This window comes from Pyrus communis, chromosome 5 (genome assembly GCF_041283825.1).
Source record: "Pyrus communis isolate YQ-2024b chromosome 5, ASM4128382v1, whole genome shotgun sequence".
In the NCBI taxonomy this organism is placed as follows: domain Eukaryota; kingdom Viridiplantae; phylum Streptophyta; class Magnoliopsida; order Rosales; family Rosaceae; genus Pyrus; species Pyrus communis.
The window spans coordinates 27,096,158-27,123,426 of record NC_142569.1 but is presented as its reverse complement, the minus strand read 5'-3'; the positions used below and the strand labels follow the sequence as shown (position 1 = coordinate 27,123,426).

General features: G+C 36.1%; 1 protein-coding gene across 1 annotated transcript; it reads left to right on the top strand.

Annotated features, from left to right (window-relative positions):
- The first annotated feature begins 6,367 nt into the window (after window positions 1-6,367).
- On the top strand, window positions 6,368-16,149 carry LOC137725237 (protein CASP-like). Its single transcript, XM_068463863.2, has 19 exons — window positions 6,368-6,711; window positions 7,337-7,447; window positions 7,662-7,840; window positions 8,884-9,033; window positions 9,496-9,584; window positions 9,738-9,847; window positions 9,948-10,042; window positions 10,307-10,362; window positions 11,375-11,537; window positions 11,809-11,901; window positions 12,613-12,741; window positions 12,943-13,062; window positions 13,348-13,428; window positions 14,324-14,431; window positions 14,546-14,689; window positions 14,813-14,914; window positions 15,050-15,129; window positions 15,674-15,766; window positions 15,846-16,149. The coding sequence occupies exons 1-19, from the start codon at window positions 6,627-6,629 to the stop codon at window positions 15,904-15,906; spliced, it is 2,049 nt and encodes a 682-aa protein (XP_068319964.2). The 5' UTR covers window positions 6,368-6,626; the 3' UTR covers window positions 15,907-16,149.
- The last annotated feature ends 11,120 nt before the right edge of the window (window positions 16,150-27,269 follow it).

Genomic DNA, 27,269 nt, shown 5'->3' with positions numbered 1-27,269 from the left:
CCATGTTATTATATTTTTTGCGTCAAGCACGAGCGTAACATGCGCGCGTGGGGGCGCATCTCCGACTAGTTTTGCAGGCGCTAGGGCCTGCGGCGCAAATTCAGTAATGTTACCGTTGGAGGCCACGTGGTGATAACTCCAAGAACTCTTGAGAAAATGAAGATCGAAGAATTCAAGAAAGCTTGAGAGAGAAAAGTTAAAGAGAGAGAAAAAAGATAAGCAGCAGAAAAGAGATGACTAACTGAATTGGATGATTTGCAAATGTTTTTACAATAGCTTTTATAATACCACATTCCTAACTAATTTGCATATGTGGTAATCCTCTACATCTTTTCTTATTACATTCTAACCAATCAATACTCGACACCTGTACTTTAGTTATTACCCCCCTCAATCGCAGCTAGGAATAACAAGGCTGAGATTGATGCAGTGCTTAACAAACACATGACTGTGAAGTCCTTTAGTAAGAATGTCTGCAACTTGATTATCTGTGGAGATATAATGAACCACGATATCTTTCTTCTACACCCGTTCACGAATGAAATGATAATCAATGTCAAGGTGTTTAATTCTGGAATGGAAGACATGATTTATGCTAAGGGACAATGCTAAGATATTATCACAGTGCAAATCAGGAGAAGCGTGTAAGAATTGATTGAGATCTTTAATTAGTGACCTTATCCAACACACATCAGCTGCACAATTAGCTAGAGCTTTATACTCAACTTCTATTGAGCTTTGAGACACAGATGATTGCTTCTTGGACTGCCACGAAATAGGATTAGAACCAAGAAAGACTACATATCCAGTAACTGACCTCCTGGTGTTGATATCAGAAGCCCAATCAGCATCTGAATATGCTAAAATGTGAATATCAGCACCTAAATGATATGTAATTCCACACTTTAGAGTCCCTTGAAGATATCTTAGTATCATTTTTACGAAGAACATGTGTGCATCAGTTGGATTTGTCATACATTGACACACAACATTCACAGAGTGAGCAATATCAGGCCTAGTGAAGGTCAAATATTGAAATGCTCTAACAATACTTCTATAGAAACTTGGCTTAGGCAAAGGTTGGCCCTCAGATATGAGTAACTGAGTATGAGGCTTTGAAGGTGTTGGTGCAGGCCTACAATTCTCCATTCCTGCTTTTTTTATAAGGTCTTTTGCATATTTGGTCTAACTAATAAACATATCTCCATTGCTTTTATGCTGAATGTGCAGCCTTAAGAAGTAAGTCAGCCTTCCCATGTCCTTTAAATCGAATATCTCACTGAAAGCAGTAATCACAACGTAGACTTTGGTGATATTCAAACTTGTAAGTATTATATCATCTACATATAAGAGTAGAATGATAATATCCTTGCCATCTGTCTTAATAAAGAGGCTTGTGTCAGACTGAGAAACTGTGAACCCCAGAGATGGTAACACACCTGTGAACTTAGCATTCCAGGCTCGTGGAGCCTGTTTGAGGCCATACAACGATTTAACAAGTTTGCAAACATGGTTTGGTGCTCTGGAATCGACAAAACCCTGTGGTTGCTTCATGTATATTTCTTCCTGCAACTCACCATGTAGGAATGCATTCTTGATGTCAAGTTGTCTAAGTTCCCATTTGTAACTTGTAGCAAGTGCAAAGATTAACCGCATTATAGTGTGTCGTACCATTGGACTAAATGTCTCGGAGTAATCTAAACCATGTTCTTGTGTATAACCTTGAGCCACCAAACATGCCTTGTATCTAGATATACTACCATCAGGATTCTTCTTCAATTTGTATACCCATTTGCTCCCAATAATAGTTCTGTTATGTGGAGGAGGTACGAGAACCCAAGTCCCTTGCCCTTTAAGAACATCAAACTCATCTTCCATAGCTTGTTGCCAATTTGAATTTGTAGCTGCTACTTTAAAATTCTTTGGTTCTTCATAATCAACACTTTCAGCCAGAAGAGAAAATCCATCATAGCACAGAGAACCATCATCAATTTCCAAAGACTGTAATTCAGGTAAGCTATAAAAAGTAGCATAATCTCTTCTCTCAATTGCTCCAGTTTGTCATAGAGTGTGTTCTAGAATTATTAGTAGGAATAGAACTAGAAGATTGATTCCAATCACTCAAAGAGATAGGAAGTAATACCTGAAGGTGTGCTGGATCTAAGATAGGTGACAAGGGTTGTTTGAGATCTTGTATAGGAGTAGACTGATGTGAGCTTAATGACTTAGATTTCTATGTTCCAGATTCCTGCCTTTGTGGTATAGACTGTGAAGTAGTATCAGACATAGATTGAACTTGTTATGTGGATCTGCTGTCATGTTCACTTGAAGCTCTTAATTGAACTATAATTGGAGTGGAATTGACCGAGTGTGGTACAAATCTACTACTTGACAGCACTAAGAGTTTACATTTTGCAAGAAACAGAGACTCATCATGTACTACATGCCTAGATAAAATCAATTTATGCGTCTGCAAGTTGTAGCAAATAGCCCCTTTATAGCCCGAAGCATATCCTAAGAATATACACACTGAGGTTCTAGTTTGAAATTTAATATCATTATAATGTCTCAAGTATGGAAACACAGCTAAGCCATATATTTTCAAATCCTGCAAGGATGGATGCTTATCATATAAACAAAAATAAGGTGAATTCATTTGTAATGACTTAGAGGCCATTCTGTTGATTAAATACACAACATGTGCACAAGACAGATACCAAAACTCCTGTGATAATCCAGCAACATTCATCAAAGTTATTCCTGTTTCAACTACATGCATGTGTCTTCTTTCAACCAAGCCATTTTGTTGTGGAGTGTATGGACATGAAATTCTATGAACCATTCATTTTGATTGCATAAATTCTTTGAATGAATTACTGACAAACTCACCACAACCATCTAATTGTAAACCTTTTATTTGTGCTTCAAATTAAACCTCAATATACTTGTAAAACTTGACAAATATTGAAAACACTTCTGATTTATTATATAGTGGAAAAATCCACATGTATCTTGTACAATCATCAACAAATACAACATAGAATCTATACCCAAACATCTAAATAGATTCTATCAAAAGGTAAGATACATCTAGAAGACTCATTATCAAAAGGTTTTCGAGTAATCTTCCCATGAATACAATATGTGCACATTTTATGCTTATTATCCTTAGAGACTGGAATATGAGACTTAGCTAACATAACTGCCATGACTTCATTTGTAGGATGCCATAGCCGTTGGTGCTAGAGAGAATACTTTATCAACTGTCCAATAAAAGCACTCGGAACTGTCCATGATGACACAGGAATCTGAAACAGCTCTTGAGGTCTACTTCTTCCTTTGTACAAGATCTCCCTTGTCACCTTGTCCTGCACAAAGAAATTTATGTCATCACAAATAAACCAGCATCTGTTATCTTTACAGTTGCTTTACAGACATTAGATTCACAGCAAGAGATGGAACATGTAGCACATTTTTCATTATAATAGAATGAGAGGATGTTTTAATAATTGCAGAACCAATATTCTGAATTGGCAAACCTTGACCATTGCTAATTTTAATTTTCTCTGAACCTTCAAAATGAGAAACTTGATGTAAGCTGGCAAGATCAGATGTCATGTGGTGTGATGCTCCTGTGTCCACAATCCAATTTGCAGCATTGGAATATGATGGTGAACTTTGAACATTCATCCCTTGCATTGCATGTTGTACTTGATATGAAAGATTAGGTGCATGTATGTTTTGTTGAGCATTCATCCCTTGCATGGCAGGTGGATGCAACTGATATGAATAATGGGCAGCAAAATTCTGAGGTTGTTGAACAAAACCTTGTGATGGAGAGATCACTGAAGATTGACCAGGAAATGTAGGTGCAAGAGAAGCAGGAGGCCCAAAGGGTTGGTAGGAGTAATTTCCCCTATGATAGCATTCCAGTGCATTATGTCCCCTCTTACCACAAATCTGACATTCAGTATTAAAATGTGGTGAAGTACTCTGAGCAGTTCTATAAAAACAGTTAGGAGCAGTGTGCCCTCTTCTCTGACAGATTTGACATTCTGGATGTAAAGTAGTTCTTGACTTAATGTTTCCATTCCAACCATTATTGTTCCTATAATTAGACCATTTACCTTTGAATCCTGATCGGTAAGTACTATTTCCCCTTGACTGTCCTCCATTGTAAAACCCTTGTTGATTTCCATTAAACTGTGTTGAAGATTGATGTTGCCTTGAGTTGTCTTGTGGATGCTGCTCCAAGTTACCAACATAACCACCACCTGAGCCATAAGAACTTTGATTAGGAAAATAAGCAGGTTGCACCATTTGAGACTGTGGAAAGAATGGCATTTGTTGTGGTAATGGAGTAGCAGTAATAACACCTCCTGTACTTGATGGCTCATTTGCAGAAGATTTGGAACTGGATGCACCATTGTTATACAAAGAAGAACTTGAACCACCACTATTTCCTTGCATAGACAAAGCAGCTATATTTTGAGTCAATGAATTCATCACCACATCATTTTCCCTTTTAGCTCCAATTAATAACGCCCTAAATTCCTTCATAGTGACATTAGAGTCTCTCGCAAGTATAGCAGTCCTAATAGTTACATATTCTTTGGGTAACCCAGCAAGAGCTGCAATCATCACATCATTATCTGATACATATTCCCCAGTAGCCATCAATTGATCCCTGATTGACTTGATCCTTAACAGATATTTATCCATTGAATCCCCACCTTTCTGAACTGTATGTAATTCCATTTTCAAGTGATTAACCCCTGTCCTTGACACAGATGCAAACATTTCCTCAAGATTTGTCCAAGCTTCAGCAGCAGTCTTACACCCTATAACATATTCTATAGCATCATCAGTCAACATTGCTATCAACAAACTTAATAGTGACAAATATGTGGTCTCCCAATCTTGAAAGGCCCAATCAGTTCTTTGGTAACCCTAATTTCTGCACTAACCACAAATTTCGATGGACATGGAGCTGAACCATCAAAATGATCGAACAGTTTGTACCCTTTTAACACAAACTTGAATTGAAAAGACCATTTGGTGTAATTGTGCTCACCAAGTCGAATAGTCAACATACCCAACAATCCCTCAATTTTCACAAACAGGGCCATACCTAATATATTTCAAGAATCAACCTTTTAACAACTCTTTGAATATTTCCCAGAGAAACAAAACAATTTTCTTGAATCAAACTTCTGACTAACTCAAATTTCTTGAATTAATGGCATTGGCCTTTAGATTCCTTCTTAGCACAGAGTAATGGCATTGGCCTTCTCAACTACCCAGTGCTCAACAACTATCTAATAATGGCTTTGGCCTTCAGAACTTCATATACAAACTACTATCTTCGCAAATACAAACTATCAACTTCGCAAATCAAACAAAATTACTGAACACAAACTACTCAAAGATACCAGAATTGCCCAAAAGCATTTCAAGAAAAGGCAATATATTGAAGCACTGTAAACATAGAACCTGAAATTTCTGCAGATTCCACCTTGATTGCATATAGAACACCCCAAATCGCCAAAAAAAGAAAATCTTCCAAATTGCCAAGAAAAATACTCCAAATCACCAGACAAATCTGGAAACCAACACGCTTCCATCAATGATTCTGATGAGCATCGACCCACACACAATCGCTGGCTCTGATACCATGATAACTCCAAAAACTCTTTAGAAAATGAAGATCGAAGAATTCAAGAAAGCTTGAGAGAGAAAAGTTAAAGAGAAAGAAAGAAGATAAGTAGTGGAAAATAGATGACTAACTGAATTGGATGATTTGCAAACGTTTTTACAATAGCTTTTATAATACCACATTCCTAACTAATTTGCCTATGTGGTAATCATCTACATCTCTCCTTATTACATTCTAACCAATCAATATTCGACACCTGTACTTCAGTTATTACGTGGCACCTTCGTGTCCGTTGGATTTCCAACGGTAAAATAAAAATTCAAATCTTCTTTAATTTCAGCCATTGAATTTGAGATCAACGGTCCACGTTATTCGCCTTTATAAATTAAAAAAAAAATACAATAAAAAATTCTGAAATTTTACCGTTGTGCTACGTGGCACAATCTAGAGGGTTGGATTTCAAAATTTTTTTAATCCAATGGCAGAAATTAATTATGCGAATAAAAATTTAATGAAAAATTTGAAAAATTAAAATTAAAAATTGATTTTACCTTTTCGGATAATGACATGTGACGCAACGAGAAAGATTAAAAATCTTATCTGAAATTACAAATAAAATTATTTTGTATTATTTTTATAAAATAAAAAATATTAATATTTTATTACCTATTGCTATGATTATTTAGTATAGAGGTGGAGATGAAATTAATGTTTATTATGGAGAGTTTATTAGATGAATTGAATATTGAGGAGCCCTATGGGCCTTTCAACGCTGGAGTTGCTGTTAAGGCGAGAGCAACAATAAGCATTTTTGCCACTAAAATTAAATAACCAAAAATCCATACCTCTATTTTTCTCAGATCCCTCTTTCTTCCATTTCTTCATATCTCAATCCGCCGCTGCACCTCACTGAATCGCGAGCTCAGAGACGACGTGCCGTTCAGGCCGTAGAGATCCGGCACCCCCGCCAATGGAGGCTTCTCCGCAAGGCGGATTCGACAGGGACAAATCCAAGTCCTCCTCTCCCATCTCCGTCGTCTCCAATTTCTGGAAAGGTAATTTTCAAGTTAATGTTAAGCTTTCAGTTGAAGCTTTAGAGTTGCAGTTCTGCTTGAACAATTTGAGAATGGTAGCTCTGTAAGGACCCGCAAGTTTTTCTTAATGTCAGCTCTGCAATTTGCTGATTGGATTCTGCCTTACTGGCAATACAAGGAGAAAATAAGCTTTGGTTTATGCTTCATTTCAATCAGATATGTGTATATATGTACACACAACGTTTGTATGTATGTATCAGTGTAAATTGGCGCTCACAATTTGTTAACATTTTTTAGAGAAATGGTGCAAATGACTAATTTCATTGGGCGTTATCGAGTTTTGTGTTGAATCACTAAATATTCAAGTAAAAAAGTAAATAAATTGCGTGATAGTTGTGAGAATGGAATGAGTTTATTGATAAGAAATTGCGGAAGGTCTTAAAATGTTGCATAGTGGAGCTAAAAGATATTCTGTGATGGAGGTTGGAAAACTGTTCAGTTTGGTTTAGCATCCGTTAGGATCGGAATGATGCCTCACGGATTGACTGCTGTGGGTATTTGGGTTGTGAACCAAAAGTAACAGGAATATCATTGCTGAAAAGTTGAAAACTTGATATCAATGGACGCTTTTGTGTTTTTCTTACAGATTTTGACTTGGAGAAGGAAAAAAGTGTATTGGATGAGCAAGGGGTTAGGATAGCTGAAAATCAGGAAAACAGCCAGAAGAATAGGCGGAAGCTTGCGGAAAGCACTAGAGGTATGCCATTATATCTTTATCATGACCACAGTTTACTTTAGTTTACATTAGTTGGTCTAGTAAGGGAAGAGGACCACCTCTCTGTGGGCCAGCGTGAATTTCTTCTTGAAAGTGCAGATATTGGGTACCTTTGCAAGGAGGCCTTTTTCTGTGTTTTAATTGTTTCATCTCACTTTTTCCGCTTTGCATGATGGAAAACATGCTTTTCTGACAGATTTCAAGAAAGCGTCACCAGAGGAAAAGCTAAATCTCTTTAATTCATTACTTAGAGGTTACCAAGAAGAAGTTGATAATCTTACTAAGAGAGCAAAATTTGGAGAGAATGCTTTTCTTAACATCTATCAAAAAATTTACGAGGCTCCAGATCCTTATCTGGCGCTTGCTTCAAGTGCTGTAAGTACTAAGTACCACCATCATACTTAGTGTTTTCTGATATTTCTGAAATATCAAACCTGATTTAATACATAATTTGATCTTTAATACCTTAAATTGAATGAACTTCAATGATGTTCAAGGACCAAGCAGATATATATGCATGAAATGATTGTACATAACTCTCAGGAGATTCCATTGAACGCTACAACTTGCTCTTTAAATTATGTTTTGGGTGATTTTGAAATCAAAATTTGCTTGGCCAGTTCTACGGCCGTTGCGGGCCATGGCGATTTTGCTGTCTATTTTTTGAAGTTCATAAAACAACAACAACAACAACAACAACAAAGCCTTATCTCACTAAGTGGGGTCGGCTATATGAATCCTAGAATGTCATTGCGCTCGGTTGTGTGCCATGTCTTCTGTTAGATCCATGTAGTCCAAATCTTTTCTTAGAGTCTCTTTCCATGCCTTCCTAGGTCTTCCTCTACCCCTTTGGCCCTCTGTCTCATACTCTCATTTTCTAACTGGAGCATTTGTAGGTCTTCGTTTTACATGTCCAAACCACCTTAACCGATTCTCTCTCATCTTAACTTCAATTTTGGCTACTCCTAATTTGCCTCGGATATCCTCATTCATAATCTTGTCCTTTCTCGTGTGCCCACACATCCAATGAAGCATTCTCATCTCCGCTACACTATTTTTGTGTACGTGTTGATGCTCAACATGAGTGTAGCAGAGATGAGAATGATTCTTTGGATGAGAATTAGAGCAAAAAAAAAAAAATTGCTTCAAGTTAAAAACTTGATTTTGTAAATAAGTGTAGTTTAATCAACAAAAGATTAGAACAAAATTGTGTTGTGACTCTTGTGAGCCCAATTGAAGTATCATTAGTGTTGGCTGAGCAATGGTTTCATATAGAATATAGATGACCTGGAAAGTTTTATTATTAAATTACTGCATCCCTTTTTGACCACATATTGTCTCTTGAGCGTGTGCTATGCTCTTTTTTTAAGCTGTGCCTTATGGGTATGTTTTTGAAAATCTTTATTTATCTCATGCAGGAGCAAGATGTGAAATTGTCTGAACTAGAATCTGAAAATAGGAAAATGAAAGTTGAGCTTGAAGAATTCAGGACAGAAGCAACTCATTTAAAAAATCAACAGGCAACAATAAGAAGACTTGAAGAGCGGAACCGCCAGTTAGAGCAACAGGTTTGTAATTACTAGTTTCTTTTGTTATTTAACAAGCACGACTATACCTTCTCAAGTGGTTTGAAGTTTTTCTCTTTCTCTCAATATAGAATTTATTTGAGTCGCGGTGTGATATTTTTAATAATCACATCTTGCCATCTCAAGTTGGATATATTGGTTTGGTTGATAGGGTTTCTATCAGACTCCCTCTGGTGAGCTATCTCCTAGTTAAAGTTAGATGTAATCATGTAAACAGTTTTGAAACTGAAGGTGGTCATTACCTTCCTTTAGATGAGAAAGTTCGTTGTGACTTTGTTATAATTTCAAATTCATTGTTGTTTCTCTGATTTCATTGTGACCTTGTTATAATTATTGCTGGAGCATTTAGCCATAGCGAAATCAACAGATTTAAATTTTAACATATGTTTTTAACCAGTGGTGATACCTCCCTTTTAATGTGTGAACTTTCTCATGTTCTGTTAGATGGAGGATAAAGTTAAAGAAATTGTGGAGATCAAGCAACGCAGTTTTGCAGAAGAGAACCAGAAAATACTTGAGGTCCTAAAAGAAAGGTAAAAATTCCTGACAAAGATTTATGGGAATGATACCAAGGCAAAACCACACCAGATCTCTGATTGGTTTTGTTTTGCGCCTTTTGATGTCTTTATTAAAAGCTTTATTATCTTTTTGCGTATCTTGATTTATGATCTGTTCACTTTATACAGAGAGCAATTGTTGCAAGATCAATTACGTCAAGCTAAAGACAGTGTTTTCAATATGCAGAAATTACACGAACTTGCTCAAAGTCAATTGTTCGAGCTTCGTGCTCAATCAGGTGAATTTCAAATTTTCTCATTTCTTCCGGGTCATCTAATCTCTGCATTCAATATAATAAATTTTCTCAAAGCTGCTCATGTTTTCTCTAATCTTTTCAGATGAAGAGAGGGCAACCAAGCAATCCGAGGTCAATCTTCTGATGGATGAAGTTGAACGGGCTCAGACACGGCTTTTTAGTCTTGAGAGGGAGAAGGTGTGTGCTAAACCCAATATTTTTTTACGTCACCAGATTGGAGTTGTTCATAATCCACTTTCAACGTTAGTTATTTATTCTTTATTTGTAGGTGCTGCGTTTTAGTTTTATCTCTTTTGTGCAAACGGGTCTTACATTGTAACTTTTGTTACTTTTTAAGGTCCAAGCTACTGCAATCATTGTTTATTCAGTTTCTCGCTTTTGCTTCTTGCAGTAAATGGTTCCTCATTGTTGAAGCCCCCTTTTTCATTGAACATTTTGCAGGGATTTCTGCGTTCCAAATTACAGACAGCAAATGATGACACTGAAAATAAGAAAAGGTGAGGTAGTTCAGTGTTGTATTTTGTATGTCCCCGGAAACTATTGTCTCAATTTGCTTTTCTTTTCTTTCAGATGGTATTTATTTGATTCCATGAATTGTAGAATATAGAAGTTTAGAATCTTCAATCATTGCAATACATAATGTTTATTAAGTAAATTTTATCATTTGGCATCTATTGTAAGGATTCTGTGTATTCTATGTGAAAAAATTGCTGCCTTAAGAAATTAAACATGGTCATCATCTTGTTATTGTAAAACTAAGAAGAAGGTGTGTACTGAACCCAATATTTTTTAGGGAGTTTTAACGAAAAGCCTGCTGTACTGTTCACTTTAACGAAAAACCATATTTTTACACTAAAAAGTCAATCCTGGTACTATTCACTTTACCCTATATTTTGTCCTTATCATTAAAACTCAAAGTTTTCAAGCCCTTTTCATTAGTTTTCCTTATTTTTTATGTTACAAGGTTTGAATTGTTCACAATTCACTTTCAAGGCTTGTTGTGTATTCTTTATTTATAGGTGCTGCATTGTAGTTTCATAGTCTTTTGTTTTATGGACCGTTGAAAATAGAAAAGTCCCTCCTTTTTTTAGAAATTTCGACTTTTCAATCCTTGAAATACATAACGCTTATTAAGTGATCATTTGTCCTGTACTGTTAGGATTCTGCTTAATCTGTTAATAATGTTGCTGTCCTAAGAAACTTTGCATAGTGACATAGTCCTCGTCTTGTTATTGGTGAAACCTAGAACTTACAGACAAAAATAAAAAGGCAATAGAAAAGATCATTTTCCATTCTTATTCACTGAACTATCTGATTTAATTTTTGTTTCTGGTATTAGATATTTTGATGTTCTTCATTTTTTACCTTGCTCTGTATGTTGGATTGTTCTGGTATTAGATATTTGAAGTATCCATGTTTTGTTCCTCCATTGAGATTAAGTCTTTATATAGATTGATTCTGTTGTTTTTGAGTTATCTTTTTTATTTTAAGTTTATTGCTGTGCCACAGTGATGTTGATTCAACTAGCGTCCTTGAGAATTCTTTAATTGCTAAAGAGAAGATCATTGCTGAACTCAACATGGAACTTCACAATATTGAAAGAACGTTATCAAATGAAAGAGAAAAGCACTTGAACGAGATCAAGAGGTTGAATGCACTGCTCATTGAAAAGGTATACTTATTAAGAACATAACAAAAAGTGCTGTTAGGGATTGAACATTGAGTGTTTTAAATAGTTCTTTATTTAAGCTTTATGATGCTCCGGAAACCCAAGTCATGAAGTTGCCACCCTCTTATTTGATTTCCTGTATTATGTATCACCCTCTCATTTAATTTCATGTATTATATAGTTGATCTTCCAGCTCCCGTAATGTACCGCAGTTATCTTTATTTATTTTTTGTCTCTATTGTGTAAGAACTTTATCAACCCCCTTTTAATTTAGGAAGCTGCTGTTGCGGAGATGAAGAAAGAGCTTCAGGCACGGCCAACAACAAAACTGGTTGATGATTTGCGTAAAAAGGTTAAAATTTTGCAGGTAATGCCATCTTTCTCCTACATTCTTTAGCTTGGAAGTTGCCTGTTATCATTTTAGCTTCAGTTTTGTAACTGTTATCAGAAGTTTTTACACTTTCGAGTTGTATTGTTTAGTTGTTTATACTTGTGGTCAATGTTGTTTGGAGAAATCAAATTACAAAATTTTTGGTGAGGAAACTAAGCTCTATGTCTAAGAAAAGTTGAATTCATTGTACACAATGCCGGAAATCAACTCACTACTGCATCATACCTTCAGTGTTTAAAGTCTGGAGTATGTCATTTAGTAGTCTACGACTCTACAATGAGAATTCACTTATGGGGCTGCTATGAAAAAAACTTTGAAATTATTAGATCAAGTTTGTTAATTTAAAACGGTAATTTGGCATTATTGAGTAAACTAATATTCTAGTCCATCTATTAATGAAGTTCATTGTTAATATATACTTCACATGATTGAAATTCAAGCTCTATTTCAATGATTATTACAAAGGCTTACAACAGTGGTTATATATTTTTTTTCTGCTTGATTCTTGTCCGTTGAACTTGTAGTTTCTTATATTTAACTCCTGGTTTGTATACTTTATTTGTTCTCATGTATCTTCTGTACGACCATAGAACTCCTAGTTATTTTTCAAACATTGTTCTCCTTTTCTCAAGTACCTCAACAATGTTCTGTTAATCACTGATTAACTTGACATTGTTATATTTGTAGGCAGTTGGTTATAATTCAATTGAGGCTGAAGATTGGGAAGTAGCTACAATTGGGGAAGAGATGAGCAAAATGGAGTCTCTTCTTCTCGATAAAAACCGGAAAATGGAGCATGAGCTCACACAATTGAAGGTATGAAGACATGCATGCAGCAGACACAATGATCGGATTCCTATCTATCTCTAGTCAGAGATAAAACTTGATTTAAATATTTCCCAGGGATCATAGCATGTCTTTCTGTGGGAATCAATCCATGGAGTGTAGTTCAGTTGATGCCTATTCTATTACCGACCTCTCATGTGTCTGTTGTATTTTTTATTGTGCTGCTTTCAGGTCAAACTTTCAGAGAAAGCATCCTTGCTAGAAAAAGCTGATGGCAAGATATCAGAACTTACAGTAAAGGTTAATGAACAACAAAAATTAATCCAAAAGTTGGAGGATGACATACTGAAGGTGAGCATTGATTACTCATGGTGCCCGCATGAGTGTTACTTTTGGTTTCCATGATATGAACTGTGAAGTATGATTATAATCTTGATATAGTCAACATCTTTTGCAGTTGCAATTTTGAGAAGTAGAATTGGTTCAGATTTCATAGAAACTAAAGTCAGCTAATATTGACATAAACACATTCAAAATCTCATGCGTATATGAGCAGAGAATGCATGTAGGAGTACGACTTCGTACTTGAGTTACCCCTCATATTTTCTAAACTTTTACCTTGCCTTTCTACTGCAGGGCTATGGTCCGAAGGATAAAAAGGGAATTCTATTTGACGACTGGGATCTTTCAGAGGCTAGGAGCACTGAGCCGTCTGAGGTACTCCTCTTCTCCCTACCTCCAATCCCCTCCGCCCCCCGGACGCGTACATATCAATATCTCTCTCATTTTCGCCACCATAAATTTCTTCACATGAAATTTCATGAGTCATGGGGTAAAAAAATTTGGAAAATGTAACATCTTTGCTGCAATAATGCAATTTGTTTCCTTCCTGGCTGTTTTGTCGAATTAGTCTTCAATCAAATATTTTCATTTGTTGGGAGTAAATTGACTTGCAACTCCTAAGGTTTGCGTAAGGGATTGAGGTTTAGTTAGTAAGGAATGGATCAAAAAATTTTAGATAGGAGCATTATGAAGGCATGTGAGAGGGATTTGCAAATCTCTACTTGGAAGGAGTAGTCTACAAATCCCTTTTATATGCTTTTGTAATGCTCATATGGTGCATTTCTAATCCCTCCTATCTATCATTTTTTTTATCCATCCTACTAGCTTGATCTCAATCCCTCCAGAATTGGGCCTAAAGGTGTACGAAAGTTTGAAATCACCAAGTTAATCTTGTTCTTATTGGTAGTCCATTTCTGTACCTCAAAAAACGAAGTATTTAGCAAAATACATGAAGTTTTGTTTTTCTTTTTTTTATGCATTCTAGTGCTTAGGTATATCACCATAGAACAACATGGGTGATGATTGTCAAATTAGCTCACGGTTATTTTATCAAGGGCCTCTTTGGTTTTAGCCTTTTAACTACAACATATTTTGGTAATTACTAATTATACCTGTGAACTTTCTGTGTTTGATTTACAGTTAAGTTAGTTCTTGTCATTGCACTATGCATTAGTTCTTGTCATTGCACTATGCGTTCCATTTTACTCTGGTTATCAATCATTTGGTTTCACATTAATTTGTTTTGTTAACAATACCCTTTCCGAATCAGAATGCAGATCAAAAACACGGTTCCTTGGACCAAGACCAAAGCTCAATGCTTAAGGTTATCTGTAATCAGAGAGATCGATTCAGGACACGCTTGAGAGAGACAGAAGAAGTACGTTGTTAATTTTCAAACAGCTATGGTTGCTTTGGTTTGTAATCTGCCATATCATGTGGCTAGATTACTGGTCGAATCGTGCAACTTTGCTGACTGATTTTATTGTCTTAGGAAATAAGACATTTGAAGGAAAAGATAGGAGCGTTAACAGTGGAACTGGAAAAGACGAAAGCTGATAATGTCAAACTCTATGGAAAGATTCGTTATGTTCAGGATTACAGTCTTGAAAAAGTAGTTTCTAGAGGATCAAAGAAGGTGTTATATGTGCTTCTAGTTCCCTCTTCTTCTTTCAGACAGAATGGCTGGGTATTTTTTTGGGTCAATTGTTGGAATCTTTGTAGTTCCTCAACGCTCTATTCTTTTTGTTGTATATTTCAGCCTGCAGAGGATCTTGAAAGTGGTTTTTCCTCAGATGTTGAATCGAAGTACAAGAAGATATATGAGGATGACATAAATCCTTTTGCAGCCTTCTCAAAAAAGGTACTTTCTGGTGAATTTGTAAAGTTTGTTAGCAAAGATGCATATACCCTGTGATCGGACTTACAGATGTATATTCCTTTTGCTGTCTTTTATTTTTTAGAGATCATATATTAACTTACTTCTCTTGTATTATAGGAAAGGGATCAACGATACAAGGAGTTGGGTTTCAGGGATAGAATTACTCTAAGCAGCGGACGTTTTCTTCTTGGAAACAAGTAAGATCACATGATCTTATTCTCAACTACCCAGACATATATCAGATTTTGCTCATTCTTTTCAACGGTCGAGTATTTTGTCATATTGTTCTAATTAACAGTGCAATTCCTGTTCCATAAAAAATGTGCAATTCTTGTTTGTTGCATCTCTTTAATAGAAGTTTGACAATGACTCTAGTTGCCCAAGTTTGATAATGGCTCTAGTTGCCTGGCCCGATCCATGTGATTTGGTCATCTATTCCCCAGAATTTGAGGAAATTTTTTATTGTAAAGGAGTGCTATAACAAATTTTCAGTGCTAATTGAATAACCCTTTAAAAGTTTTTTCTCATGTCTGTATCCGGTTGAAATCGTATTCTTTTAGCAGAACATATATACAAGTGGAAACAGCCTCTTTGTAGAGCAAGGGTAAGGCTATGTACGATAGCTGTCCCCCCAATCCTTGTAAAGTGGGGAGCCTTGTTGGCTTGGGGTCGCCCTTTTTAAAAAGAAAAAACCATATATGCAAGGTAATTTAGTTTAACAAGAGAAGAATAATCTTACAGGTATGCTCGGACTTTTGCATTTTTCTACACGATTGGGTTGCATATACTTGTGTTCACCTGCCTCTACCGAATGTCGGCTTTGAGCTATCTCAGGTATTTTCTGGTTCTGTTTCTTTTCAAGCAGTTTCGATTGTTAATTTTCTCACTAGTTGAAATTTTTCTGTTTTTGCAGCAATGGTCAGGAGGATGTAATTATTGGAGATAAACAAGTGAACCTCCCACATGCGATCTAGGATCGAAGACCATTTCAGCCCTACACATGAAAAAGTATGTATAACAAAAATGACGTTCATCGACCAGGAAAATAAAAGTTGGTGTATTCTTAATGTATTTACGGGTTTACTATATTTGATATTAAGTTTCATAGTGGTTAGTTTTATCTTTACAATTTGTACTACGGAAGAATTGATTTTTAATGCCGATGGGAAGGTGGACTTGTCTCCCCGCAATCATATTATCAGATGAGATTATTGTTATTCTTCGGAGCACTGGTAAAACATGCAGCATGAATTTTTCACTTTTTAGGACGTCCGCGCTGTATCAAAGGACGGATTAGCAATAGCTTGTGGATGACAAATGTTTGTTGCCAGATTTTTTACGTTAAATTGTAAACCCTCGACTGAAAAATTATAGTTTGGGCCTTTTTTTTTTTTTTTTTTGGTTTTTTTTTGTTTTTTCCTTCTCTTCCTGCAGAATAAAGTGAGTGAGCCACTTAGACGTTATTGTTAGTATATTATGAGGTTAAGTTCACTTATTCTTCCTTAAAGCAAGTTCACCCCTAAAAAATAAGTTGGTTCAAAGTTCATTTAATCCGCTCAAATGAATAGTAATTGACTTAATTGAACAATAATTGGCCAAGAGTTATCTCTACTTCTAAAAAATGAGCTGATCTTACGTCTAGTCAATTCATATTAAAATATTTTTATAAAATAAAATAATTTTATTTTTAATTTCGGATAGAAATTTTAATCAATCTTGTCACACCACGTGTCATTTTCCGAAAGTACAATTTTTGTAGAAGAAGGTTAGGTATTTATATATATATAAACAAATCGTTTAAATTTTTTTTCTGTATTTTTAAACTTTTTTTTATTAAGTTAATTAATTTAGACCGTTGGATTTCAAACAGGTTGAAATCCAACATCCCAAAAGTGGACACGTGGCCCACGATGATTCTGACAAGTTTTTTTTTTTTTTTTTTTTTGAAGTCTGGAACTCACGCCCACTCACCAGCTGCAAAAAAAAAAAAAAAAAAAAAAAAAAACAATCAGTCGTGACTGACGTCATGCTAACATCAGAATGACGTTAAATAGGCCAGTTCCTCACTTAGCCTATTCTTGGCCGGCCTAGAGATTGGGGTGGACTTTGGGCCGGTCTATTTTGTGGGGTAGAGTGGGGTTTTTGGGGTGCCAGCATATTTTTTTAGACTTTGGGCCAACCTCCAAAAAAGGGATGGACTTGCTCTTAATGTAGATAATATTGTTCACCAACAATGCCAGAGACTTATCTCTGTCTAGGCCAAATTAATTTTCAAAGAGTAGTAAGCAATGGAATTGCTTTTCTGCAAATGCCACTTTTTAGACAAATTCAGAGCTCTAATTTTGGGGCCTCAGACTTCATGAAATCTCGGAAAGATCTCAAGTTCAGTAGCCAACTTTTTTCAAACTTTTGGGCATAGACACCAACTGTAACAATCTGTCTCTAATTTTACGGTTTTTATAATTTTGATGGTGTGAATTGACGAAAATGCCCCTTGAGGCAAGATAGTTGACTTTCGTTGACTGTCATTTCATGATGTGTATGAGCTACTATTTTATTGTATTCGCGTTGTACTCGTTGCTACGAATGCATGGGCGCAAGCATAATCAAATTTGGAGTTACGATGAAGATTTTACAAAACTACAAAGCAAAAGGGTATTTTAGTAACTTCACTATTTCCAATATTCTCTTTTCTATTATTTTATTATTTTTCTTTGGGATATCTGTGTCTGTGGGACCCACCCACATGGGTCTTCTCTCCCCTTTGTCCGCGTGTTCCATCCTTCCCCACTCTCTTGGATTCCCTCATCTCTCATTTCACTCTCCATCTTGCCTCTCTCTTTGTCTCTCTACAAATGCAGAGAAACAATCAACATCGTCCATCACCACAGCAACTCCCCGGCAAACCACAACAAACCACCATAATAAATGTAGGAGTTTATTTCCAATTGTGTAATAAGTATCTTATCTAGATTTGACTGCTCTACTTATATCATATTGTCATCTATGCTCTGAATACTCGTGTATTATGGGTTCTTCCCACTACTACGCACTCTCTTATTAGCTTAAATAAATTTTGACTTCAGTTTAAATTTATTCATATTTTTACACATCACCTACACTTTGGCTACATCTCATTCGAGTGTTGCGCAACATGTCTCGACTCCAGTCGGGGTGTGTCAACTTTAAAATCCCCCAAAAGTGGAGAAAAATTAATGTGAGACTCTATTGTGTTCCTTCCTAGTGCAAAAATATGGTTGGTATAATGGCACAAGTAAGGGTGTCGAACCACAGGGACTGATTGGACCTTTATAAATTACTAACTTTGAAAGAACCCTAACTAAAGAATGAAAGTAACCAATTGAGAGTAGTTTTTGTGCTGTAAACTTAATTAAATTAAAATGCAAGAATGTAGCAGCGAATAATATATTGATGTAGAAGCAATGGAGATGAGGCCAGAGATTCGAATTCACCATTACAAAACCAATTCCATGTTTATAAAGTTATGACGTATTCAACTACCAACCGATTTCCTGAGTTCGTTTTACATATATATGATCAGCCATATGATGTGTGGTTTTGATCAAATTCTCCTAATCTACAACCTAATTGGGATGTTCAACTTCAGTTCCTAATTAAGAGTCTTTAGCATGCAAGAAAACGTTAAAAAACCAAAGAAAATACATGGCATGATGTTTACTCTAATCTTGATTAAATGATCTGTAGTTAACCCTAATGGTGATCAAACATTAAAATTAACAAACAAATTTAACAATCGATTAAGTGAATGAAACAGGAAGCAGATTGACAAACTGAATACTTTAACTTAAAAACATGGATCAATTTTGCAAGGCTACATCGAAATCCTTAGCTATGAACTTAGTTACACATCATGTTCACATAAATTAAAACAAAAATACAGAACATGAGTGAAAATAAATTCAGGAGAGGAAACCCTTGAAGCAATTCTGATGTAGAACTTCTCCAAGAATAGCCTTCTGCGATGAGTCTTCAGTAGTGGTGGAAGTGTATGGAACGACTAGGGTTTTTCTTAAGAGTGAATGAAAAGAGAGGAAAAATAGGTCCCCAGAATTGTGTAATTCGCCTAGAATAAATAGGGCATGTAAAAGTGGCTAAAAGGCAAGTTTTTATGGGGTAAAAAAGGCTGGAAGATATTCTAAAGTGATCCCAGCAATTTAGCCTTTATTTTGCACGTTTTTGCCTTATTTGGCACCTTCAAATCAGGCTAGATATCCCAATTCATTTCCCATTCTGTTCCTGATCTTCTAACAAGCCAGATTCATCTTGGATTCTTTATTTAGACTTCAAAACAAGTAACAACTTTATTTGGGCTCCAAAACAGGCCAATAAACTTCTCTCCATGTTTGAATAAGGATCAGCTCCAAAATGGGCATGTTGTCACTTCTTTTGCCCTCAAATTGATCATAAAGTACATGTAACTGCACACTAACACAAAATAGGGTAAAATGCAACCAGTTTAACTCAAAAACGTCACAAAGATACTAGAAATGGATGGTATAAATGCATGAAATATATGAGTTATCAGACTCGGCTTGACACGGAATTTTGCTGAGTGACATTACAATTTAGTCAAAATTTGCCACATGGTAAGTTTAAATATTCTTCTATTTTAAATTTTTCATAATTATATTTTCTACTAATTAATAATATCCACGAGATTGATCTAGCCGTTCATATTTTTTTTCTCTTCTCCAACTATCACGAAATGAAAAGAAAAATGAAATCCAATTTCAAAAATATAGTTAAAATCATCCCAATCCTCAACTGTATCTTGATTGAGAAAATCCACCCATGATCGAAATTTCAGGCTTTGCTTGTCAAGGTAGAAGAAAGAAAAGGAAACAAAAATTTTATTTAATATTTTTGTGGTATCCAATTTTGTTGTTAGTCAAAGTAGATACAACAATTCATATTTATTGATAAAATATTAGAATTGTAGATGCCTTTTGTTTAGGGGGCTTTCATAAAAAGGGTTTGGGCTAAGTTTTTTTTAACAAAAAACTATGCTATCACTTTATTTAATGAAAAAAACTTAAATTTTAATAAATAAATAAAAAAAACCCTTAATTTTTAATAAAGAGGACAAAAGAACTTCAATTTTAATGAAAATGACAAAATTTTAATATAAAAAAATTTTAAAAAAAAAACTTTACCCTTGTCCATCACAGACACTGTTTATGAAATTGAACAGTACTACACTATTTATGAAACTTAACAATACTACACAATTTATGAAATTGAACGGTACTATACTATTTACCGTTACTACACTATTTATGAAACTGAACGGTATTACACTATTTATTGGTCTAGATTCATAAATAGTGCCTAGTTCTTAGTTCACTTTCATAAATAGTGTTTAGTTATTGGGTCCAATTTCATAAATAATGTATAGGAGTTGGTACAGTGTCATAAATAGTATCTCATTCTTGGTCTAGTTTTATAAATAGTGCCTAGTTCTTGGTCCACTTTCATATATAGTTCCTAGTTCTAGGGAATGTTTCATAAATAGTGTCTAGTTCTTGGTCCACTTTCATAAATAGTGTACAGTAGTTGGAACAGTTTCATAAATAGTGTCTCCTTCTTGGTCGAGTTTCATAAATAGTGTATCTTTCTTCGTTCAGTTTCATCGGTCTAGTTTCATAAATAGTGTATCTTTCTTTGTTCAGTTTCATAAATGGTGTCTCTTTCTAGGTCCAGTTTCATAAATAGTCTCTTTCTTGGTCCACTTTTTGGTTCAGTTTTAGAAATAGTGCATTCTCCGATGCTGCATCCCCTAAGTAACAACCACTTTCATGATGTTGGTGATGTCCATGCCGATGGCGTTCTTGATGAGATAGTTAGTCGTCCTTCCTTTCTTTTCCACTTTCTCTTCATGAGATACCCAAATCAAATCCAACTCTTGCTACAAAGCTGTAGAGCTTTGTAATTCACATTAAAATCTATCTCAACCCAACAACCATCGCAACTTGTTGGTCGGCATCGACTCTACACCCCCTGCTCATTGGAGAATTGAATTTTCTCTGAATCTGTTCAATTTCTTAGCTTTCTACACCATACTTAATTTTCTTCTATTATCAATTTACAAAACAAGAACTTGAAAAATGTATGATTTAAAAATTAATGAATTAAAAAAAAAAAAAAAAAAAAAAAAAAAAAAAAGACAATAACAACCGTTTGAATTCTAACCAAAATGAAAAGGGTGATGACTGATGAGTAGACGATGGATCATTTGGAGTGGTCAATCAGTAACAAAAAGGGATTCAAAACTTTAAGCAATCATCCAATCATCGGTTATCACCATTTTTTCGAACTTTTCTTTTTATTTTTTTATTTTATTTCTTTGTTTTTGAAATAAAACATTAAATAGTGTTATGAGAGCTTTAATGAAAAGATACCAAAAAATTACTAAAAACATAAAAACAGAAGAGAAAAAAATACAAAATTGAAGTGGGTGAAAACCCTGAAAACCCCAATGTTTGAAGAAATTGATGTAAGTACCTCTGAGTGCTCATTGAGCAGCTCCTTGCTGGGATCAAGGCCAGCGGCCTTTTACCCATTGAGTTGCACGTGCGCCAATAAGTTTTTTTTTTCCTTGTTCTTATCATTAAATAGAGTTATATGATAGTTTTTGGTTAAAATTCAAAGTTTTGGAGCCTTTTTAGACCTGCCAATTTCTTACACAACACGAAAATAACGAGTTCCAAGTCAATATAACAACTAATGGAGTCGTTATTGGCTCACATGATAAGAACCCGTTAATAACATATCCTTAACAAGTTTACACGAAGGTGACACGTGAGTAAATTGTTTCGACACATTAAAAAAAAGTTATTTTGATGATTTTAATTTTTTTAAACTACTAAAAAAACTTACTATAAAATACAATAGTCATAGTGTATATGTATACAATGTAGATTAAATATGTATTATTATTCTATATAAATTTAAAAAATTTAAGTTTATTTATTTATTTATTTTTATAGTATACTATAGGCAAAGAGTGAGATTAAAAAAATATAAAACACATTAAAAATAGAAGTATCAAGTAATTTAAAACCAAACACATTAAAAAATTATGATAATTAATTTACAAGTGCAAAAAATGTGAAAAAAAAAAATGCAAAAGCTTGTGATCGCATTCTTTATGCTATGAGTATGGGTACATCGTTGTTTGAATTTTTAAAACCATATAAACCCTCATGAATAGTATTTTTAAGGGAGTTCAAAATAAATAAAATTCATTATCATTAATGTACTTGTCTAAAAAATGTAAAAGCATGACACACCCCGAACTAAGAATTGGGGCGTGCTGGCCGTCACGTGAGGGTGACGTAGCCAAGTGCACAATGCGGAAGTAAAAGAGTGAAAAATAAAGTCGACGATATAATTTACAATAAAAAGATCAGTGAGTGCTAGTGACAAACACAGAAGGAAAATGCAAAGTAGAAATTCAAGCATCCTAGGTGCAGTCCAGAACAAACAAACACTACACAAGATAACTAGAAAATCCTACATGGAGGGTACTCTGTCCGAACTGCCTCGATGCCTCTTTCGTCACCCACGTCCTCGCTACCTAAAACCTGGAGGGGCGCAAAACAGAAAATGTGAGTGGGCAAAAACAAAGTTGTTTTTCAAACCATTTCAATATCAAATAATAACCCCTCTTTGTAAAACCTGTATACTTTCCAGAAAATATTATACGTACTCGTACCTCAAATCATGCTAAAAAAAACGATGGAGGAGGGCTATATAGCGACGGTACAACAAGGTTGGGCAACAGAGTTCCATGGTTCACCAATGTATCGAGTCACGAAGAAGATTAAGGCGACAAGATTACAGTTGGCTAATTGGGCAAAAACAACAAAAAGATCAATTCTGGGGGAAATCTCAAAAACGGAAGATAAGTTGAATGCTTTATTTGGGAAGCCCTTTACTGAAACCACTATTGCACAATGGCATGAATTGAACACTCGGTTGCAAGCTCTATTAGCACAGGAAGAAGCATTATGGAGGCAAAGGTCCAAGGAAAATTGGTTAAAGCTTGGGGATCAAAATACATATTTTTTTTCACCAGAAGGCTAATCGAAGACAACGTAGGAATTCTTTGTTGAGGTTTTTTGATGAGGCAGGGGTGTGGCATGCGGACAAGAGGGGCATGGAGATGGTGATTGTTGATTACTTCACAAAATTGTTTAATTCTCAGGGTGCGACAAATGTGTCGGAAATCATGTGGGTGGTCACACCCAAAGTCACGGATGTGATGAACCAGGAGCTTTTTCGATAGATTTCCAATGAGGAAATTAAAGGGGCTTTGTTTCAAATGCATCCAACTAAAGCTCCGGGCCCTGGCGGTATATCACCGGGTTTTTGTTAGAAGCATTGGGAGATGGTCGGCCAGGATTTGTGTGATGGGGTAAGGCATATTCTTTCATCAGGTCATATGCTTAATAAAATCAATTATACCCATGTCACTTTGATTCCAAAGAAAGTGGATCCCTTAGTGATGACTGAACTTAGGCCGATTAGTCTTTGTAATGTGATTTATAAGATATGCTCAAAGGTTCTTACTAACCGTCTGAAGGCCATTCTTCTGGAAATTATATTACCATCGCAAATTGCCTTTCAACTGGGAAGGCTAATTTCTGATAATTGTTTGGTAGCCTCCGAGATTGCCCATTATATGCATAGGAAGAATAATGGTAGAATGGGGTGATGGCGTTGAAGTTAGATATCAGTAAAGCCTATGATCGTATTGAATGGAGTTTTGGAGCATATTATAAGAAGGTTGGGTTTCGCGAAGGAATGGATACAATGGATAATGATGTGCGTGTCTACGGTTTCTTATTCGTTCAAATTGAATGGGGAGCCTGTGGGGTTAGTGTATCCAAAACTGGGAATTCGTCAAGGAGATCCCCTCTCACCCTTTCTATTTGTCTTATGTGCAGAGGGATTATCGACATTATTTGATTCTTGGGAAGCACAAGGCCGTATTCAGGGGGCACAGGTATGTAAAGGGGCTCCAAGTGTTCATCATTTGTTATTTGCAGATAATAGCTTTATTTTTGCCAGGAGTTATTACGCACATATGAAAAGGCGTCTGGGCAAGCAGTTAATCTTTCTAAAAGTAGTGTTGCATTTAGTAGGAACCTTACGGAGTTGGATGCACAATGTTGGTCGATTGTCTAGGGATGAAATGGGTGGAGTATCACGACCGATATCTTGGACTACAGGTGTTTATTGGTAGGTCCAAGAAAGAAGCATTTGTTTATATTAAAGATCAGTTGTGGAAAAAGTTGCACGGTTGGCGTGGTTCTTTGTTGAGTAGCGCGGGTAAAGAGATTTTGATTAAATCGGTTGCTTAGGCAATGCCATTGTATACGATGCACACATTCTTGCTACCTAAGTCTTTTTGTGATGAGCTAAACCAAATGGTGGCCCAGTTTTGGTGGGCAAGAGAAGGTGGAAAACAGAGAATACATTGGGTTAAATGGCAAAGGTTGTGTAAGCCGAAAAGTGAAGGGGGTTTAGGGTTTAAAGATTTATATGCATTCAACCTTGCTTTGCTTGCGAAGCAAGGGTGGAGATTACTACAGTAACCAAACTCTCTTATGGCAAGAATTTTCAAAGCCCTGTATTATCCTACTTCTGAGTTCTTACACGCTCCAGTTAAACTTAATTCGTCCTACTGTTGGCGTAATGTGGTGGCATCCAGGCATATTATTTGTGTGATGCACGATGGAGGGTGGGGGATGGTTTACGAATCCATATTTGGGGGGATAACTAGTTGCCACGAGAACACTTCTTCAAAGTTCTTAGCCCCAGACCGGTGGAGGTGTACCCAGAGTTCACAGTGAGATCTTTGATGGTGGAGGATGATGGGGTTCGATGGAATTCAACTTTAGTTTGTAGTTGGTTCTTGGAGGAGGAAGCGGATTTGATTTTGAGTATACCCTTGAGTTTATTCTACCGTGCGAATTCGTTGATTTGGATAAAGGAACCTAAGGGCTTGTTCACTACGAATAATGCGTACTTTGTGGCTCAATCGGGTTCAGGAATGAGTGGTGATGAGCCTATGGGATCGGTGATTAATGGTGATACAAGATTCCTATGGAAAGCTTTGTGGCGAGCTAAGGTCCCGGGGAAAGTGAAAATTTGCGTATGGCATGGTTATATGAATGCTTTGCCTTCCAAAGTTAATCTGAAGAGCAGACGGGCAATTATGGACGAGACTTGTGGTTTTTGTGATAAAGAGGCAGAGACTGTTGAACATGCTCTTCTAATGTGTCCTAGAGGGGCAGCGGTGTGGTTTGGAAGTCTATTGGGCATCCGTTCTTTACATCTAATTAAGGAGGGCTTTGGTCGTTGGTTGGAGTATATGGCGCAAAATGTGTCCAAGGAAAGCTTTGATTTGCTTCTTGTTCTTGTTTGGAGTATTTGGAAGGTTCGTAATGAGTTCATTTGGAATGGTGTTGAGGTTTCTCCTTTGGATATCCAAATCAAGGCACAAACATGGTTGGCTGAGTTTAAAAAATGGAATGCAAGGGCACTGCATAACTCTTCGGCAAGAACAACTAAATGGCAGTTGTTGGCCCATGGTTGGATAAAATGTAATTTTGATGCATCATGGGATGAGCAAAGGTCAATTGGAGGCTGTGGGTTGGTAGTGAAAAGCTCGGAGGGCAAGTTTCTGGTAACATAGGTAAGCAGAATGGTGGCCGTGCGATCGGTGCTTATGTAGAGGCAGCGGCTGCTAGGGCGGCAACTTTGTTCTTGCGCAGATGGGTCTTGAAGCAGGTTCAGGTAGAAGGGGATGCATTGTTGGTGATTTTTGCCATTAAAAATGCAGGTGCAACATTTAATGGTCATTATGGTTATATGTTCAACGATACAAGGCGGCTTTTGCAGGACTTCAAACAATGGAAAATCACCTTTGGTCAGGTGGCTCATCACCTTACGAGGTGTAGTCTTACTGTTGATCACTCGGTTTCTTGGTTTGAAGAACCTCCTGATGTAATTTCTCATTTATTATTAGAGGATAGTACTAGTAGTTAATTTGGTGCAGGACGCTCTTTTTTCCTTCGATCGAGTTGAAAGCACCGGCAAGGTTTTCATCTAAGCCAATTGTAAGCACCTTATCCTCAGTTTGTACGTATTTCAATCTTCAATGAATATCGTACTCTTCTTCTTCAAAAAAAAAAAAAAGTAGAATATTTAAACTTACCATGTGGCAAATTTTGACTAAATTGTAATGTCACTCGACAAACTTTAGTGGCAAGCCGAGTCTCACATTAATTTTTCTCTACTTTTGGGGATATTAAAGTTGACACACCCTGACCAAAGTCGAGACATGCTGGGCAACACCCGAAGGTGATGTAGCTAAAGTGTAGGTGATGTGTAAAAATATGAATAAACTTAAATCGAAGTCAGAATTTATTTAAGCTAATAAGAGAGTGTGAGGTAGTGGGAAGAACCCATAATACACAAGTATTTAGAGCATAGATGACATTGATTATGGTGGTTTGTTGTGGTTTGCCGAGGAGTTGCTGTGGTGATAGAAGACGTTGATTGTTTCTCTGCATTTGCGGAGAGACAAAGAGAGAGGCGAGAGGGAGCTAAGAGGGAGAGTGAAATGAGAGATGAGGGAATCCAAAAGAGTGGGGAAGGATGTGACACACGGATCGAGGGGAAAGAAGACCCACGTGGGTGGGTCCCACAAACACAGATATCCCAAAGAAAATAATAAAATAATAGAAAAGAGAATATCTAGAATAGTGAAGTTACTAAAATACCCTTCTGCTTTGTAGTTTCATAAAATCTTTATCGTAACTCCAAATTCGATTATGCTTGCACCCACGCATTCGTAGCAACGAGTACTGTACGAATACAATAAAATAGTAGCTCATACATATCACAAAATGACGATTAACGAAAGTCAAGTATCTCGCCTCAAGGGGCATTTTTATCAATTCTCACCATTAAAATTATAAAAACCGTATAATTAGAGACGGGTTGTTACAATTGGTGTCTACACTCCAAAGTCTAAAAAAAAGTTGGCTACTGAACTTGAGATCTTTCCAAGATTTCATAAAGTCTAAGGCCCTAAAATTAGAGCTATGAATTTGTCTAAAAGCTGTCATTTGTAGAAAAGCAGTTCCATTGCTTACTACTCTTTGAAAATTAATTTGGCCTATACAGAGATAAGTCTCTGGCATTGCAGGTAAACAATGTTATCTACATTAAAAGCAAGTCCACCTCTCTTTTGGAGGCTGGCCCAAAGTCTAAAAAAATATGC